General features: G+C 34.0%; 1 protein-coding gene across 1 annotated transcript; it reads right to left on the reverse strand.

The window, feature by feature from the left end:
* Window positions 1-1,805: 1,805 nt before the first annotated feature.
* Window positions 1,806-16,433, reverse strand: LOC308655210 (uncharacterized protein). Its single transcript, XM_081305126.1, has 6 exons — window positions 16,318-16,433; window positions 14,049-14,259; window positions 10,756-10,810; window positions 7,443-7,504; window positions 3,322-3,416; window positions 1,806-2,832 (listed from the first exon to the last, which is right to left on the reverse strand). Exons 1-6 carry the CDS (start codon window positions 16,383-16,385, stop codon window positions 2,781-2,783), a joined length of 543 nt encoding a protein of 180 aa, XP_081161252.1. The 5' UTR covers window positions 16,386-16,433; the 3' UTR covers window positions 1,806-2,780.
* Window positions 16,434-17,507: the final 1,074 nt, after the last annotated feature.

Consider the following 17,507-nt stretch of genomic DNA (forward strand, 5'->3'; position numbering starts at 1 on the left):
AATAGAGGAATGCTAGGTTTTTCCTGGATCCAATATTCTAACCTAAATCATGCTCCAAATCAAACTCCATCTGTTCTTTAGTTTTCTGGAGCAAATTCCCTCTCATCAGACACACCCATCCTCCACAGACAATTTCTTTTCCAGATATTCTTACCTCCCACATTTAGAACAGCATATCATTTGGAATTTGTAGTGAATTTTATTTTGCACATCACTAAAACATTTGCCTCTGAGACAAAAGGAGAATTGCTTTTCTTTCTGCCAATTTCTGTACTTCTATTTCTCATCCTGAAGGAAATAAAATCCAGGATACCAAACTTGACAACACTTTCATCATTTCTCAGCAACACATCCAAAATGTCTCTCTGTGGGCTCAGGGAAGGATGAAATAACTGAAAGCTTTTTATTGGTTGTCAAAAACTAAAATGGTTTAAACATAAGGTCGATATGCTTTGTGTGTATGCAGTAGAGGAGATCAAACCTAGGGCCTTAGACATGCTAGACAAGTACTCCACCACTAAAACTACAACCCCAACCCTCTTCTGTTTTGCTTTGCTTTTCAGTTTGAGACAGGGTCCCCCTAAATTGCCCACACTAGCTTTGAATTTGCAATCCTCCTACTTCAGCTACTTCCTGAGTAGCAGGCATTTACAGATGTGGGCCACCATATCTGGCTCCATTTATTTTTTAATGATACAGTATTAGAATTATTTAAGGAGGAAAAAAAAGCCTGTCTTGTCTTAAAGTAATTCTTTTGAAAAAGACATATCTTAGGGGGATCTCAGATCTCTTTTTTTTAACATATAGGTAAATGTATACCTAATAAATATATCCAGCTCCTTGGAGAAAAATTCTAAATCTTGATATCTCTAAAAAATTGTTAGTATTCAATAGTTCAGACTTATAGACTGGTTCCTCAAGGTGAATAAAAGTCCAGTACAGTTGAAAACTACACCTTAGAAATATCTCTTTGGATTTGAGAGTTTACATATACTACTTTGGGTGTGTGTGTTGGGGGGATGTCTGTTCTTCACAGACACATTTATTTATAAAATATGAAACTTTATAATTACTTTATAATTACTATATAGCATTTTTAAAATTTAAATATTCATTTCTATTTTTCAATCAAGGTCAACACTAAGTAGGCTATAATATTAATAATATACTTATCCTTTTTCCCAAAAAAGTCTAAAACTCATTCCATGAATGTATAGCCATGAATGTGAATTACAACAGTGACAATGAAATTAATCAAATTTAAAAAAAAAAGAAAAGATGAATCTTGGTTCCATTGTTTGCGCCCAATTGGATCTATTCTACATAGTATGAAAAATAGAAAGTCCAGTGGTCCATTTACAAAATACAGTATTTAGCTTTAAATATAAAATTGGGATGTAAGAAAGGCAGCCATGAGGAAAATAGAGCAGAATGGAAAGTTACAAGCAGTTAACTCATACAATAGCACATAGCCTATGGATGTGGAAGATTCAAATTCCATGCACCTGAACAGCCCCTTCACAAATAGGAGGTGGAGCAACAGAGACGGAAATTTCTGTAAGAAACAATAACTTAGGTAAAGAAGTAAGATCTGTGCATATGTCAAAATGCATTCACCCAAAGAAGACTTTTCTACCACAAAAGAACAAAGGGAAGTGGGAATAACTAAAAGTATATTTATTTAAATACCCCAATAGAAGACAGTAAAACCTAGGTGACATTTGGGAAGATTGTGCACCCCATAGTACTCAGCCAATGAGGAACCAGGGGAAAGCCCATGCAGAGTAGGGAACAAAATGCTGATTTTAATCACTCTGGTTGTGCCTGCTTGCCCAGACACATGTAATTATTTTTAATTTCCTATTATAATGACTTTTAATGCAACATAATGAAATCTTAGCCTTGTTTTTAGTATTAACACTTAAAATTTAATTATAACAAAAAAATAGCATCTTTTTATTCAGGGAAGAAATTTCAAAAACGAAGGCATTTATTTACTCTTATGAAAATTCATTTAAATGAGCATTATTAAGTATGACCATCAGTTTACTTGTTCATTGAATGACAAGTAAAGAGAATATATTTGCAAATAGTTAGAATTACTTTATGCACACAACATCCTGAACTTATTGGAATATGATTTATTTTTCAAACTGGGTTTTCTACTTCTGATTACCATTTTTTGTAAAACATAATTCTAGTAAACTTATCCTTGAGGATTGGGCAGATTTGAGTTTAAGATATTTATCCCTCTTTTTAATTTTGTGATGATAACAGACTGTATAAACAGTTTTGCATATGTTGATGAAAGTAATGCAGTATCTTCTTCCAAGGGTACATATAATATTCAACTTTGAACCTAGCTCATAATACCCAATCAATAAAAATTTTCTGAGGTTAAGTCCCTCTTTTCTTTTCTTTCTCTATCATCAATTTTATTTTCTTTCCCCTCTTTTTCTATCCATTTTGCAATCATTCTCATCATCACTGTCACCATCAACACTGTCATCATCCCCTTGTCATTCCTTACTTTTTCAGTAATATTATAAAAATAAATGACATGACAACAAACATATGTACCTACACTTTTCAACACCACACATACAGGCTATGATAATTAGTAGTCCCATCAGAATTGTAGAAGAGAAGAAACAATCGTTCAAAATGCCTGGGATTTCTGAAGGAGAGGAGCAGGTGGGTAGAAATGTAATTGCTTTTTGGGAACACTATGGTTGCTTTATTGGTATATAATGCTGCACATCTAACTGCAACAGGCATGCTCAGAAACGTTTCCCAAGAAACATTCTTCTCCAGTTTTCCATATCTGGGTATCTGTACATGAATAAAATATAATCCTAGTTATATGATTGTCTCTAATAATGACCTGTTAGTGTTCTCACAATTTATAAGGAGGTTAAACCAATCAAATATGGATAAAATATCACTTCAAACTAATGTAAATATGCAGAAGCTATAAATGATATTTACGAATTCTACATTATAATGGCATTGTTAACTAACATCTCATTATAGACTATAGAAACTTTGAAGCACATAACCAGAAAAGCTAAGAATTATTTTTTTAAATCTGGACAAATCCAGATTATCCTTTGTTATTTTCTGAATCTCCTGCATGGCCTACTCTGACCTTTGAGGGACTTTGAATATATTGTTGACATCAATTCAACACCCCATAATTGATAGTGCTTATTAATGCTACTTAAACTGCTCCATTAATGCTAACACATTTTTATTTTTCTGCAGCTAATAAAAATTCATTTGTAGCACATAAATGCAATCCTGTTTTCAATTTTTACTCCCCTGGTTTTGATGAAAATGACATTATCTTCTGGATTCCATATGTGGACACAAGAGGTTCCCAACTTCAGTTGTGCATCAAACTTGCTGCAGTAGTACTTAAGAAAACAAATACTTTAGTCTCAGTTTCAGATTCTGACCCTCTAATTTTAGAATGGGTTTTCACATTCACTGAATTTTTAAAAACGCTTCAGATAAGTTTACTAAGCACCAAGTATCAAAACAACTGTTCTAAAAGAACCTTTTACAAATAAGTCCTTTCATATGTGATTGCTTTCCATGCACCACATTCACATGATTCTTGTCATATTCCATTCTGATTGCAATAACAGTATGTCATAAAGCTAATTGGCTTATAAACAATAGGAATGTTTTTCTTACGATTCTGAAGGTTGGAAATTCCATGATCTAGGGACCAGCAGATTTGACATCAGATAAGGGCCCATTTCCTGGTTTATAGAAGGTAGCTTCTAGCATTGTCCTCACATTAGAAGGGGCAAGGTAGTTCTCTGATGCTTATTTTTAAGGGTGCTATCCCTTTCATGGCTTCACCCTTATAACTTTATTACCTCCCCCAAAGTCCCATCTCCTAATATCATCACACTGGGGATAAAGTCACAATATATGATTTTGAAGAGACACAAATATTCAGATATAACAACCCCTTATTCAAAAAAGTCTGTTCTTTGATGTGTTTGTCTAGTTTGCACATTAGGGTTTAAGTTTTTGTTAAGTCATCAACAAGAACTTATTCTACCTGTAGGGCTGAGGGTTTGCTGCTAGGGAAAATTTCTTTTACAAAGGGTGTAAACAGAACAGTTAATGTCTTCTCAAATTAATTAGAAAGAATTACTTATCACAAAAATAAATTAACAAAGAAATAGTTTAATTTCATCTTAAGAACATGATTTTGTGCTAAGCTAGACAGAGCTACTAAAGTGATATATAACACTGTGTATGGGGGAAAAATCAAAGCATACGATACGTAATAGAAAAAATGTTTTTAAGCTTGATTAATTCACAACAATGTTCTAATAAACCTCAATATACTACATAAAAAAGCAGTTCAGGCTTTTATTTAGTTTTCTGTTTAGGTCTCCAGTGTCTTTGAAGGGCTGGGGTATCAGTCTGACTTGGTCAGTGGTCTAGCCATAGAATCAAGGATCTGACTTGAGATTGCCAATAGGGCTTCAGGCCCTAGCGGGAGATATTGCCCAAGTCTTAACTGCCAAGGTAAGAGACAGATGAGTCCCCATCTAAACTTTCATTAGCAATACCAAACTTCTGGGTACAGCCAATGTCACAGAAGTCCCTGAGAAAAAAATATTTCCTTAGCGACAACCATGAATTGAGGAATTTTTATTTCAAAACACCATGACCTTTCCTACTGCACTAGTTCTTTCCCTAAAATTAAGGGTCCCAAATATCAGAGTATACCTTATGCCAACAAGAACACATTTCATTATGGGGCAATGTCTCTTTATAGAGCTTTGAAGACTCCCTTGGGTAACACTCATTCACACATCTCATAATCTATGGGGTGGCTTTCCTTAACATCTTGAGATTTGCTAATCCTAAACTCATGATTACACTCAAAGAATTTGCTCAAAAAATGGGTAGAAGGCTTCTAACCTATCCCTTGACACCAAGAGAAACTTGGGAAATCACCAAGACCTCCAGTAAAATCACTTAGAAACACATTGATCTATATGAATCCACCATTCATATTTCTACTCTCGGCATGAAACTATGTATTCTGGGCACTAGCACCTAAAAGTGGTCAGTAACCAGTGATCATTTGATGCCACAAAGGCAATTAACTTCCCAGGTCAAGTTCTCCAAAACTGTTAATATTTTAAAGTACAAAATCAAGTGAAATAATGCAAGTCTCTCTATATAAACAGCACCCCCAACATTTAGTCTAATCTCCATGATGGCAGTGTATAACAAGCATAGAATTCCTATGATGCTAAGAAAGCATTATTATAACTCTTCCAGAGAATTGTACTTTCTCCTTCCTACTTTCTACTTTCCTAGATACCATATGACTATTTTCTCTCACACAGAATTATGTTCCAGGTGGGTGGATTATTAATTTCTCATCAGAAGATGTATGCATATTTATATGCATAACTGCCTATATGTAATTTATTGTTTACGCATTGTGATTTAGAAAGAAAAATGAAATAAATTTGGTATCATTCATCATCTCCAAGATTTTTCAGTAGTAAGGAATCTTTAAATTATGGCTTCTCTCTTGTGTTAACTTGTTGAATATAAGCTTCACTTGATGAAAATTCATGTTCATTTGTTAACATGAGACTGACAGAAGAAGACCTAAATGCAAAGTAGGTTCTCTTTAATTTCCTGTCCTATGAAAAAGGACTGATTTTTATTTTGGAACAGAAGGTATGAATTTATAAAATGACGTGTGATTGAATAACATCTGTCAGTAATTGGATGCAGCAATCTTTATAATGAAACCCCAAGTCATGAAAAAATACTTGATTTTTATTTCATCACTAAGACCCCAAATCAATCTAGGTTATTGAAATTTCTGGCTCAAGTTTTTAATTTTGACATGCTGAAAAAAAAAACCCACCTCAAATAGTTGTTTTTACAATGCTTTCTTAGAATCATAGGAATTGTAGCTTGTTATTAGGTTATTGCCTCGGAGATTAGTCTAAACATTGAAGATTCTATTTGTATATCAAGACTCAAATCATTTCACTTGGTTTTCATTATTAAAATGCTTGTGGTTTTGGAGAACTTGACATGGGAAGTTAATTGTCTTGTGGCACCAAACAACCACTGATTACCAATCTCATTTGTTTGAATTTTATGAATTTGTGGATTAGAGCTGCCTTTCTCCACAGTGATAAAAAGTTAGTATGTTTCATATTGAAGTATTACCACTTCCCAAAAATATAGATTCAGATGCTTAATTTTTTCCAGGAATGTATATTTGTGCATAAAATGATGCCAGGAGTTTCAAGGATATATATGTATAAACACACATACACACATAAATATATACACATATATATTTACATTTATATACTTACACATATATACATATATTTACATATATACATACATATGTATATACATATACTTACACATATACGTATATACTTACACATATACACACATACTTACACATATACACATATATACTTACACATATACACATATATACTTACACATAAATATATATATTTACATATATATGAAATGATTTCTCTAATATTAACCTAATGCCATTAAATATCAAAATTTCCTTTAAAAAGAGTTTATCTAATGGTTTAAAAATGTGTCAAAATTGCAAGATAAATTTTATAATGTATATGTTACTATTAAATAAAAAGGTCAAATGACCTGAATTTTTTAATGAATGACTGTATTATATTTTTACAATTCTGCTTTCACCTTTTAATAAGGAAGATTATTGTTATGATAGGAAAAAATAGCAGAATAATATAAATCTCTCTGAAATAAAGTAAATATTATCATTTATCTGAAAAGTTCCAGTGTTAAGTCCTAAAACAAATATTAAAGTTCAGTTGTACAAAATTATGAAGAATTTAGTGTTATCACTAGATATTAAATGAAGCAAGCATAGCAACTAATATTTTGTTAAAAGTTAATGCTATCTTCTTCAATAAATCCACCTTAAAAATTTACTCTGAAAGTAAATAAGCATACATACTCCACATGGATTCATGATCTATTGGTTTCTGATCTTGCAAACAATTACTTTAGATGACTGTGGAATCCTATTCTACAAAATCCAAGGTCTCAAAATTCATCACCTAATACTTGATATTTGGAGTAGAGGAATAGAGATATTCTTGATATTTTGCTTTTTTTCCTATAACAACAAACATTTTAGTACCCTGCAAATACTCTCACCCCTCACCCCCCCCACACACACACACAAACTCAGTTCTAATCCCTGAAACCTTTAAAGACCGTGAGATTGGGTGATGATTCTGTATTAAGGGGACCCTAAATGCAATTCCAACTGTTCTTCTATGTGAGAGGCAGGTAGCTTTCACACATGAAAAATAGGTAAGGTGAAGGCAGAGTGAAAAGGTATTGGGAGTAAGGTATTAATCACAAACCTGTAAATGCCAACGGCCACCTGAAGCTGGAAGAAGCAAAGAATAGATGATCGCCCTGGTTCCTGGAGAAAGAGCAAAGCCTAGCTGCCCACCTTGACTCAGCCCAGTGATGCTGAATTCAGAATTCAGACACCAGAACTATAAGAGAATGAATTTCCATTATTTTAATTTAATTTCCATTATTTTAATTTAATTATTGATAACTTTCTGTTACATTTATTCACCAATTTCTATTATATCAATGGGATTTTTATAGCACCCACAGGAAATTAATAATAGGATTCTTAACCATTCATAAATTTTTGCAAAAGGTCATATAAATAAATATGTACACAACTAAATAGTGAATGTTATCTATATTTCTGTGTATGCCTATTGTGTAGCAAATTTAGCAAATTTCAGTAATTCTTATCAATAATGTTTCTTTTATTCTTAAAGAAGGATGATACAATAAGAATTTGCTCATAACTCTTGCCCTATCTTTTGTTTTTTTGTTTGTTTTGTTTTGATCTTAGAGATTGAACTCAGAAGTACTTTACCATTGGGCTATACACCAGTCCTTTTTATTTATTTATTTATTTTAATTTTGAGACAGGGTCTCACTATGTTTCTTAAAGCCTCAATAAATTGCTGAGGCTAGCCTCAAACTTGTGATCCTCTTGCCTCCTCCTCCAGAGTGTCTGGGATATATACAAGCATGAGCCACTGTGTCCAGTTTCTCTTTCCCCCTTCTTCACTCCAATTCACATTATCAAACATTTATTAGTTTGATAAAACTTTAAAACTCTCTCAAACACATCACCCTCTTTACAAATCTGGTGTCATTATAAACTATCACATTAGTACAGAAATCCATACTTGTTTACCTGCAGCAGCAATTTCCAAACTAGCCTCCAATCTTATCACTCTAATGTTTACCATTTATTCCAAGGTGGGAGTAAACTATCTAAAGAGTACCTATCTGTTCATGTATTCTAATTTAAATTCTCTAAGGTCTCTTTTACTTTTCTAGTCAGAATGAGAACCCTTTAATTGAGCCCACAAGGCCATTTGTGATCAGGACCCTACCTAGCACTCTAATTTAATACTCTCCTAGCTGAACTCTCTATTCTAATCACACCTTTATCACCATTCTACATGACTTAACTGCCCCTGCTCTGCTCTCTGCCTAGTATCCATTAACTGCCTTTATTTCACCTATTATCACACTACATTGTAAAAATGGATTCACTTAATTGTTCTACACAGTTTAATAAAAGCTTCTGGAGGATAAAGACCACATCATTATTTTGGCCAAGAATGCTCATTAAAAGTAGAATTCTTTCTTCAGTTATGTTTATTTAATTTTTGTATGAATAAATTTGGAATAAAGCCAACATTTCCAAAAATGTATAGATACTGATAAATGAAGAAAATGATGCATTTCAGAACTAAAACACTAGGCAAACACACAGCTTTGAAGAAAATAAGAATAAGCACTCAAAATGATTTTAACATAAGAACTCATTTTGTGTTTAGTTCCTATTTCATATCTCTGGGTTTAAAGGGCAATTATTACTGCATGATTCTATAAGACTTATTTGTGTGAGATTAATGCAAATTCATGGGAAATAATTATAAACTACTTTTCATGTAGGTGATTTGTCCATTCCTTAGTAATAACCAATCACCTTCTAGAACAGAGTAACTTATCTTTTCTGAAAAGATAAAGCACAACAATATTTTCTTTTCAGATTTATTGTTTCCACCTCATTGTCCCTTTTCTACTAATACTGTAGAAACAGTCCAGAATGGCATGAAAAGCAACGTAGTTTTCAATGTTAGTCCAGTTTAATTTTAATAAGTAATTAGAGAATAAAATCAGGATTATTTTAACTGTTCAAAACCATTTTACTGTTTTTGGATATTTTATTGCCACATAAAAGAACAATGATAAAAATGAATAATTTTTAATAAAATCTGCTCCAGTGCTCTAAAATTAAGAAAAACAAGTACATATACAGGAACAGATGTTACTGCTATATCAAGGTCCTAAACAGCTGACTTAGTAGTAGTCCTAATATTGATAGTTTGTCACAGCACCAGCCATGGCTTCTGCAAAAGTGTTAACAGAATTGATATCAGGAACACACATGATTTATTCATTAAGAATGATCTATAGCTTCCTGCATTGTAAGCTCCAAGCAATGACACTGTACAATGCCAGGTCATTCAACAAAAACTACTGAAGACAGGAAGCATTTTAGTATATTCACAGCAATATCTTTGAAGTATACTTAACCATCAGACATTCCCTTTGCAAAGCTCCCACTCTAAAAACCTTGGGTTAAAGATTATCATTTTACCCTCATGAAAACCAGTTTTGAAAATGGACAATTCTTCTATCCTGATGTTGGATTTACTTTTTACTTAAATTTAATTTCCTATACATTAAATAGAGTAACATTCTTCAGGAGCATTCTCTTGATTCAAGCAATTTTTCAAAGGGATGTTAATTTTTTTTATTTTTACAAAGTATTCTAATGGAGACACACTATTATGTTAAGTAATAATTACTATATTAATATTAACTAACATTGGTTGAACAGATGTAAATGTTAGGTATCAGCTCAGCATTTACTTATGTTTCCCAATTAATCCTCAATTGAAACTCTCTGAAATAAGTACAATTATTATCTCCATGTTCCCAGTACTCACACTGAGGCCAAGCTATCTTGAGTATCTTGCTTATGGTGACATACATAGAAATTATTGGAGTGGTAATTTGGCAACAAATATTTCAGATGGTAAGGTCTACATTCTCAATCACTGTGTTAAGCTTCATTTTTATTTTTAGCATTCCTCCCGTTCCAAAAGAAAATAATATGAATCCATCAATGACTGAAAGAACGACAGAGATCACTTCTTTGTGAATGATTTACAAACTTGTCTTCAAATTCTGGTGGCCTCCCAGGCTGCTGAACTATTTCCCAGTACCTAACATACTCCAACAACCTTTAGTACCCTAATGTTTTCATGCAACCACCACCTTCACTTACTTGCACAAGCTTCAACTTCTAACAAATTCAGATTCCAAAACTAAATTCAACTGAAAGCTTATCTCAATCTGGAGACAATATATCTCCCCAAACCCCCAATAAATTCTTTAATTTTCCTGAGCAGCCATCATATAAAGAACAGAGGAGATATAGCTGTTAGGGGAAGTAGTAACTGATGGCTTTGGCAGTTATAATGGAAGCCAAGTTGTGGGCTCTCCAGTCTCCTCCGTTTTCATTCACTTCTGTACTCTTCAAATGCCCCAAAACATTCATACCTGCTCCACTCCTGTATATCCTCATCTTCTCCTTTTCTTTCTGGAAAACCCATGTCTGAAAGTGAACACATAAACAAATAAGGTAATGGCAGAAAGTTATAGATGTAGGAATTCTCCAGTGGATATGGAACACAGTGATGTGAATGCCTTCTGAATAAGGACTGATAGAGCCTTTGGCATGCTAAAAGTGATGTTCCTTTGAGAATTCCCCAATGAACGAATGGCTTGTAAGTAGCTAGCACAGAAACAAGTGCAAAACAATTGGATTTCAACTGTATATTAACAACAAAAAAACATAAGCTGGGAATATAGCTCAGTTGGTAGAGTGTTTAACTTGCATGCACAAGGCCTTTGGTACAATCCCCAGCACTGCAAAGAAGAAAAAAAAACATAAATAACAAAAATTATTGAGTATCAGGATCTTAAAATTATACACTGTGCTCCATAAGTATGTATAATTATATGCCAATAAAAATAAAATATAATTACAAAAAAAGAATCTAAAAATATACATGAATGTAGCCTATAATCTTAGAATTTTAATATAATCATGCCTCATCTCCAGAATGCTTCTTGACAAATTCTCCCAAATATACATTGGCTTGATAAAGTTATGATTGTCAACTCATCTGGTGATTGAATGCTTCTCAAAAATCTTTGATTTTCCCTAAGCAATTTTCTTTCCTATCCTCTAAAATCATTTCAAATCTTAAAATTTCTGTCTGTCCTCCTATCAAATCTTTTCCTCTATCCTCTTCAAAGAAAATAGTTTTGGAAAAAAATTTAGATAATCAATACTTGATTGACTTTTAATTTCTACCCAAACTTAACAAATGTCTATAGTCCTATTGGACAGTATGAATTACCCGTTTTATTGTTTAAAATCAGTGTGTTCATCTATGTAATTTATCTCAAACCTTTCCATGGTCTCCATCAATTTTCTCCAATCAATATTAACAATTGCAAACTCTATTTCTATTATTGCTTTTTGTCTCTGAGAGATGATAAAATTGTCCCATATTTTAACAAATCCCCCTTGAACAGTCATGTTCTCTTGTTTTAAATGTGGAAAATAAACGTTTGGAAGGTATATGCCACTTGCAACTGCCCATCTCTATACACCCCATTTGAAGGTGACTTTCTATGTTATAATGATGAGTTGACTCAGGTATTAATTCCATTTGATAGATAATGGATTCTGACTTTAATTCTTAGTACTTAACAGGGTCACCAGTGCATAGCATTATACAAACACTTGTCTGCAGAAAGAGCAAATGAATACATCAGCCGAAAGAAACAAGTTCCCGAATATTTGTGGAGTTAATTGAACTAAATTTCAAACATTGAGCATTTATTGAATCAACAATGCAGTTATTACTGTGGCCATGATTTCATTTTACTTAAATGAATGTAGATATTTCCAACTCACTTGATAGTATATAACATTCCCCAGAAGAGACTAGTTAAACTAAATTATAATAAGCCCATGAGCTCAAATCTCATACATATTTGAGATAGAGATAACACAGAGGTAATATTTGTGGGCATTGTATTCTTATGTGCACACACTTTGCTAACATTTTATATAAGTTTTTGATGGATTCTCACAGGAAATTAGTGAAGTAGGAACTACATTGACTTGTTTACAAGTCTTTTCTTATAAATAGCCATGAAAATACTGAGCTAAAAAGGGAATATGCTCTACAATGATGAATGCAGAGATTGGAATCATGCAGCTACAAGCCAAGGAATGTTGAAGATTCCAAACTACCACCAGAAGCTCAGAGGCAAGGGAGGATCCCTCCAGAGGGAGTATTGACAGCTCGATTTCAGACTTCTAACTTTCAGAATTATAAGTCAATAATTAATTTCTGTTTTAAGCCACACAGCATATGTTATTTTATTTTGTCAGCCTTAGGAAACCAATACACTCTGTTTCACAGAACACCTTAGATCTGAATTGATTGATTAGAACAGAGGGTCACAATTCAGGGGGAAATTTTTTCCAGAGCTTGTTAAGCTATGATAAAACCACACTATGTACTATGTTTCCAACCCATGTGTTTATGCTCTCTCCTCAGGAAATACAGGTAATGTGTATTACTTAGGTTTCTGCAGAGAAATAGGACCAGTAAGATGTATGTATGTATTGGTAGATGGATGGATGAAAATAGAAACTCTAGGATAGATGGATGGATAAATGGATAGATGGATGGATGGATGGAAATAGAACCAGTAGGATACATGGATGAACAGATAGATATGAGGGAATGTAGAGAAATATTTAATATGAAATTTAACATAAAGAATATTTCATACAATAATTACTAAGAAATACCAAGGTATGAAGTTGGCAAGCTGGAGACCAAGAAGAGTGGATGGGGTACTTCTAGTCCAAGTTCAAAGACCTGAGAACAAGGAGAGTCAGTGGTTCAAGTTTTGATCTAAAAGCCAGGAGGCTTGAGAACCAAGAAGAACCATGTTTCAGGGAAAACTCTAAAGACAGGAAAAGGCTAGAAAAGCATACAAGGAGGCAGGAGTTGTTCCCCTTCCTAATGGAAGGGTCAGACATTTTGTCACGTTCAGGCCTTCCACTGATTGAATATAGTTCACCCACCTTAGGGATGGCAATCTACTCTGTCTGCTGACTCAGTTGCTCATCTCATTCAAAAACACCCTAATGGATACTTCCAGAACAATGTTCAGACGATTATCTTGCCACACTGTGGCCCAGTCAATTGTCACAAAACATTAACCATCGCGGCCCCGCAGCCAGGGGAGATGTATCATACTAGATGCTTATTAAGAACACATTAAGGTTAAAAAGTATTTTTTGCACTCAAATTCCCCCAAAATCAACATCATGAATATGATGTAAAAATATCGATTCAAGAGAAAAAGTATATTCTGCTTTTTACCTGATATGTCATCTCCCACACCTATTTTCTTCTTACCATTGTGAATGGCAATTTATTTTTTCACACAATAACAAGCTTAGTTGTGAAAAAGTAAAAGTGATCCATTAATTATTATATTGACCCATTTTTAAAATTTGTTCATATTGGTTCAAAAACCAGGAATAGTTCATCACTGGCAGAAATACATTTTCTTAGCCAAGATTATCTATGTTGCTACCAGTCAGATTAGAATATGATATAAGCAGACTGTCCCAAGGATTCTTGAGCATTCAAGACAACTATGCTTTTGCAATCTTCTGTTAATACAAATAAGGTTTAAATTTTAAAAACTCTGGATTGGAAAGAAGGCAAAAGAATCCTGGCTATGTCACTCACCAGCTTTGAGACCAGTGAGTACTCTTCCTGTGACCTCAGTTTTGTGCAGAATATAATTCCTGCCCTCGTCATCCTCAATGTTTCTATGAGAATTCCATGAGGTGAACACTGTGACACTACTTTATGAGCTCTAAACATCATTAGGTAAGTTATGAGTTTATTCAGCCAACAAGGTCTCAAAGCCTTCTGCATCCAGGCACTGTCCAGGTTGCTGAAAAAAAAAAAAAAAAAAAAGATGGCAACAACATGGTTCTTGATCTCTGTTGGTACACACCTATAATCCCAGCAGCTCAGGAATTTGAAGTAGGAGAATCAAAGGTTCAAAGCCAGCCTCAGCAATTTAGCAAGGCCCTAGGCAACTTAGCCAAACCCTGTCTCTAAATAAAGTATAAAAATGGCTTGGGAAGTGGCTCAGTGGTTAAGAGTGGTTTAAACCCCAGTACCAAAAAATAAAAATGAATAAATAAATAAATAAATAAATAGGAAAGATTCAGAAATGTAAATGAAGAAATAAGGGTGCTAGGTTGGGAGCTACAAATAGTTCAGTGTGGGTAGAACTTAGCGTGTACATGAAGGTGTAGTAGAAAAAAATTATAAATGTGGCAAAGATCTCATTTGAGAAGGCTCTTACACATCCTGAGTGGGAGGTTAAACTTATACTTTAAAGCTGTTAAACTAAAATACTTATAACATAGAAATGATTGGTTTTATGCTCTCAGACTTTCCCTTTGGCAGAAATATAAAGTATTACACTATAAAAGAATTAAATTCAATGGATTAAGGGATATTATACCTATAAATAACATATTGCTGATTTTGGTCATACATTCAATAGAAATAAAGTGAGCAAAAAATAGCTGTCTTTATACCTGTTTTTCTTTTACTGCCCTTTATTCTTAAAGCAAGTGTTCTTGTAGCTACTCAACAAATAATGAAACGGATGCACAGAGACATCAAATCAGACAACTAGTGCTTTTCAGAGTCAGAAGTAGAATACAGCAAAATTCTTTTTCAATAATCATCACTGTCTTAAATACCAAACAAAAGTATTTTCTTTGCCTATAGCAAAAAGTCTTACTTGTATCTGGCTTGGATTCTCTTATGTGACATGCTACTTTTCTGGTTCTGCTTAGTACCTGACCCAGGACAGAAAGAAATGCATCTGAACATTTCACTGGACTTTGCTCTGGCCTCATGGTTAGATCATATTTCATGTGTCTGCTTCACCACACATTCAAAGAAGCAACTCAAAGTGTTTCTGCAAATGGTGGCATCGGCCAGCAAAGCCTGATTTTTGCTCGTGAAAGAATTTCTGTTGTTGCAGCTCTTGAGGGGATGTTGTTATAGCTTTTTAGGTTTACTAGAATTTTTTAACCTTACATGTAATATATATGCTAAATGCTAAATAACAATAGCCTATGTTCTAATCATTTTGTCATATGCTATCTATGCCTTAGGAAAAATATATGCATAAACATTATAAAAAGAGACCTGTAATCATCATTACATGAATCACATGAAAGAGAGATTATGAAAGTTTGCAAAGCGTGTGTATGTATATATGCACAAATAAAAAAGAATTAAATACAGTTGGATTTAGAAATAGCAAAGATTATTTTGCATCTCTAACATTAATAACATCAAAATATGGAAAAAGTCATAGTCCATTTGCTCTCTTAGATGACTCCCAAGGATAATATGTAAATAAGCAAAACTAATCTTACATAGGAAGTTTTGTTTTGAGTTATTTTCCTAGGGGATATACAGGGGATTGAACCCAGGGGTGCTTTACCACTGAGCTACATCCTCAGATTATTTTATTTTGAGACAGGATCTTGCTTAAATTTGTGTATGATCCTCCTGCCTCAGCCTCCCCAGATGTTGAGATTATAGGCATGTTTCTGGCCTTACACAGGATGTTAAATAGGGTAATAAGCATATGGCTCCCATCCTTTGCAAGTTTGTATGATTGTTCCTTCTTCTATGAAGTTGTCCAGAAACTGTCCACACAACATGCTTAAATATATATTCTATTTTTCCTTTATATTGGCTCCTTTTAGTTATACATAATATTAGGATTCATTTTGATATAATTATAAAAGCATTGAATATAACTTGTTCTAATTCAGTCACCAGTATTTCCCCTTTCCCTCCCCTCCTCCGACCCCCTGTTCCCTTCCCTCTTGTTTTAGTCAGCTTTTTTCCTGCTGTGACTAAAGGATCTAACCAGCACAACAGTAGGGGAGAAAAAGTTTATTTGAAGACTCACAGTTCAGAGGTCTTAGTCCAGAGAAGTCCAGCTCCATCTCTTGGGCTCAAGGTGAGGCTGACTATCATGGCGGAAGAATGTGGCAAAGGGAAGCAACTCACACCACAGTGATCCTGAAGCAGAGAGACTCCAGATCCAGATACAAAATATATACCCCATAGCCACACCCCCAATTAACTTCTTCCTCCAGCCATTCCCACCTGCCTCTAGTTACTACTCAATTAATCCCACCAGGGATTAAGATTCTCACAATTCAATTATTTCTCCTCTGAAACTTCTTGAATTGTCTCACATGTGAGCTTTTGGGGGACACCTCATATCCAAACCATAACACCTCTACTCTACTGATCTTTCTTCTATTTACTTTTAGATTTTTTTTTTTTTTTTTTTTGGTTAGTGTCTTGTGGATATACTTTACTGTGCTTAGGTCAGAGTTATTCCACTGTTCTTCCCTTATCCCATCCCAGCTCCCTCTCACTCAGTCCCCTTCCTCTAGTCCACTGATCTTTCTTCTATCTTTATGGAATCCCGCCCCCCCACACACACACACACAAACACTTTCCCTTTCTCTCTTTCTCCCTTCCCCTATATTTTAGATTAGCTTCTGCCTATCAAAGAAATATTTGACCTTTGACTTTTAGGTCTGTCTTATCTCACTTAGCATAATGGTCTCCACTTCCATCCATTTACCAGCAAATGCTATAATTTCATTCTTCTTTATGACCAATACTACAGTGTGTGTGTATGTGTGTGTGTGTGTGTGTGTGTGTGTGTGTGTGTGTATATATATATATATATATATACGCACTGCATTTTCTTTATCCATTCATCTGTTGAAGGGCACCTAGGTTGTCTCCATAGCTTGGTTATTGTGAATTGTGCTGCTATGAACATTAATTTGGCCACATCACTATAGTGTGCTGATTTTAGATCTTGTGGATATGTAATGAAGAGTGGGATAGCTGGGTCATATGGTGGTTCCACTGCTTGCTTTTTGAGGCATCACCAGACAGCTTTCCAGAGTGGTTATGCTCATGTGCTGTCTCAACAAAATGTATGAGTGTACCTTTTCCCCCACATCCTCCCCAACACTTTTATAATTATTTCTGTTCTTGATTATTTCCATTATGACTAAAATGGGATGAAATCTCAATGTAGTTTTGATCTGTATTTCCCTAATTGCTAGAGAT

This window comes from Spermophilus citellus (genome assembly GCF_964194105.1).
Source record: "Spermophilus citellus genome assembly, chromosome: 1".
Classification (NCBI taxonomy): domain Eukaryota; kingdom Metazoa; phylum Chordata; class Mammalia; order Rodentia; family Sciuridae; genus Spermophilus; species Spermophilus citellus.

Bases quoted from the DNA above. Each gene is read 5' to 3' on its own strand.
- LOC308655210 (XM_081305126.1), bottom strand. From the start codon at position 16,385: ATGATAGTCAGCCTCACCTTGAGCCCAAGAGATGGAGCTGGACTTCTC. The intron at 14,260-16,317 runs GTGAGTCTTCAA...TTTTTTTTTCAG, and splicing joins TGGACTAAGACCTCTGAACT to CAACCTGGACAGTGCCTGGA. The intron at 2,833-3,321 runs GGGAGTAAAAAT...ATTCATGTACAG, and splicing joins GTCATTTTCATCAAAACCAG to ATACCCAGATATGGAAAACT.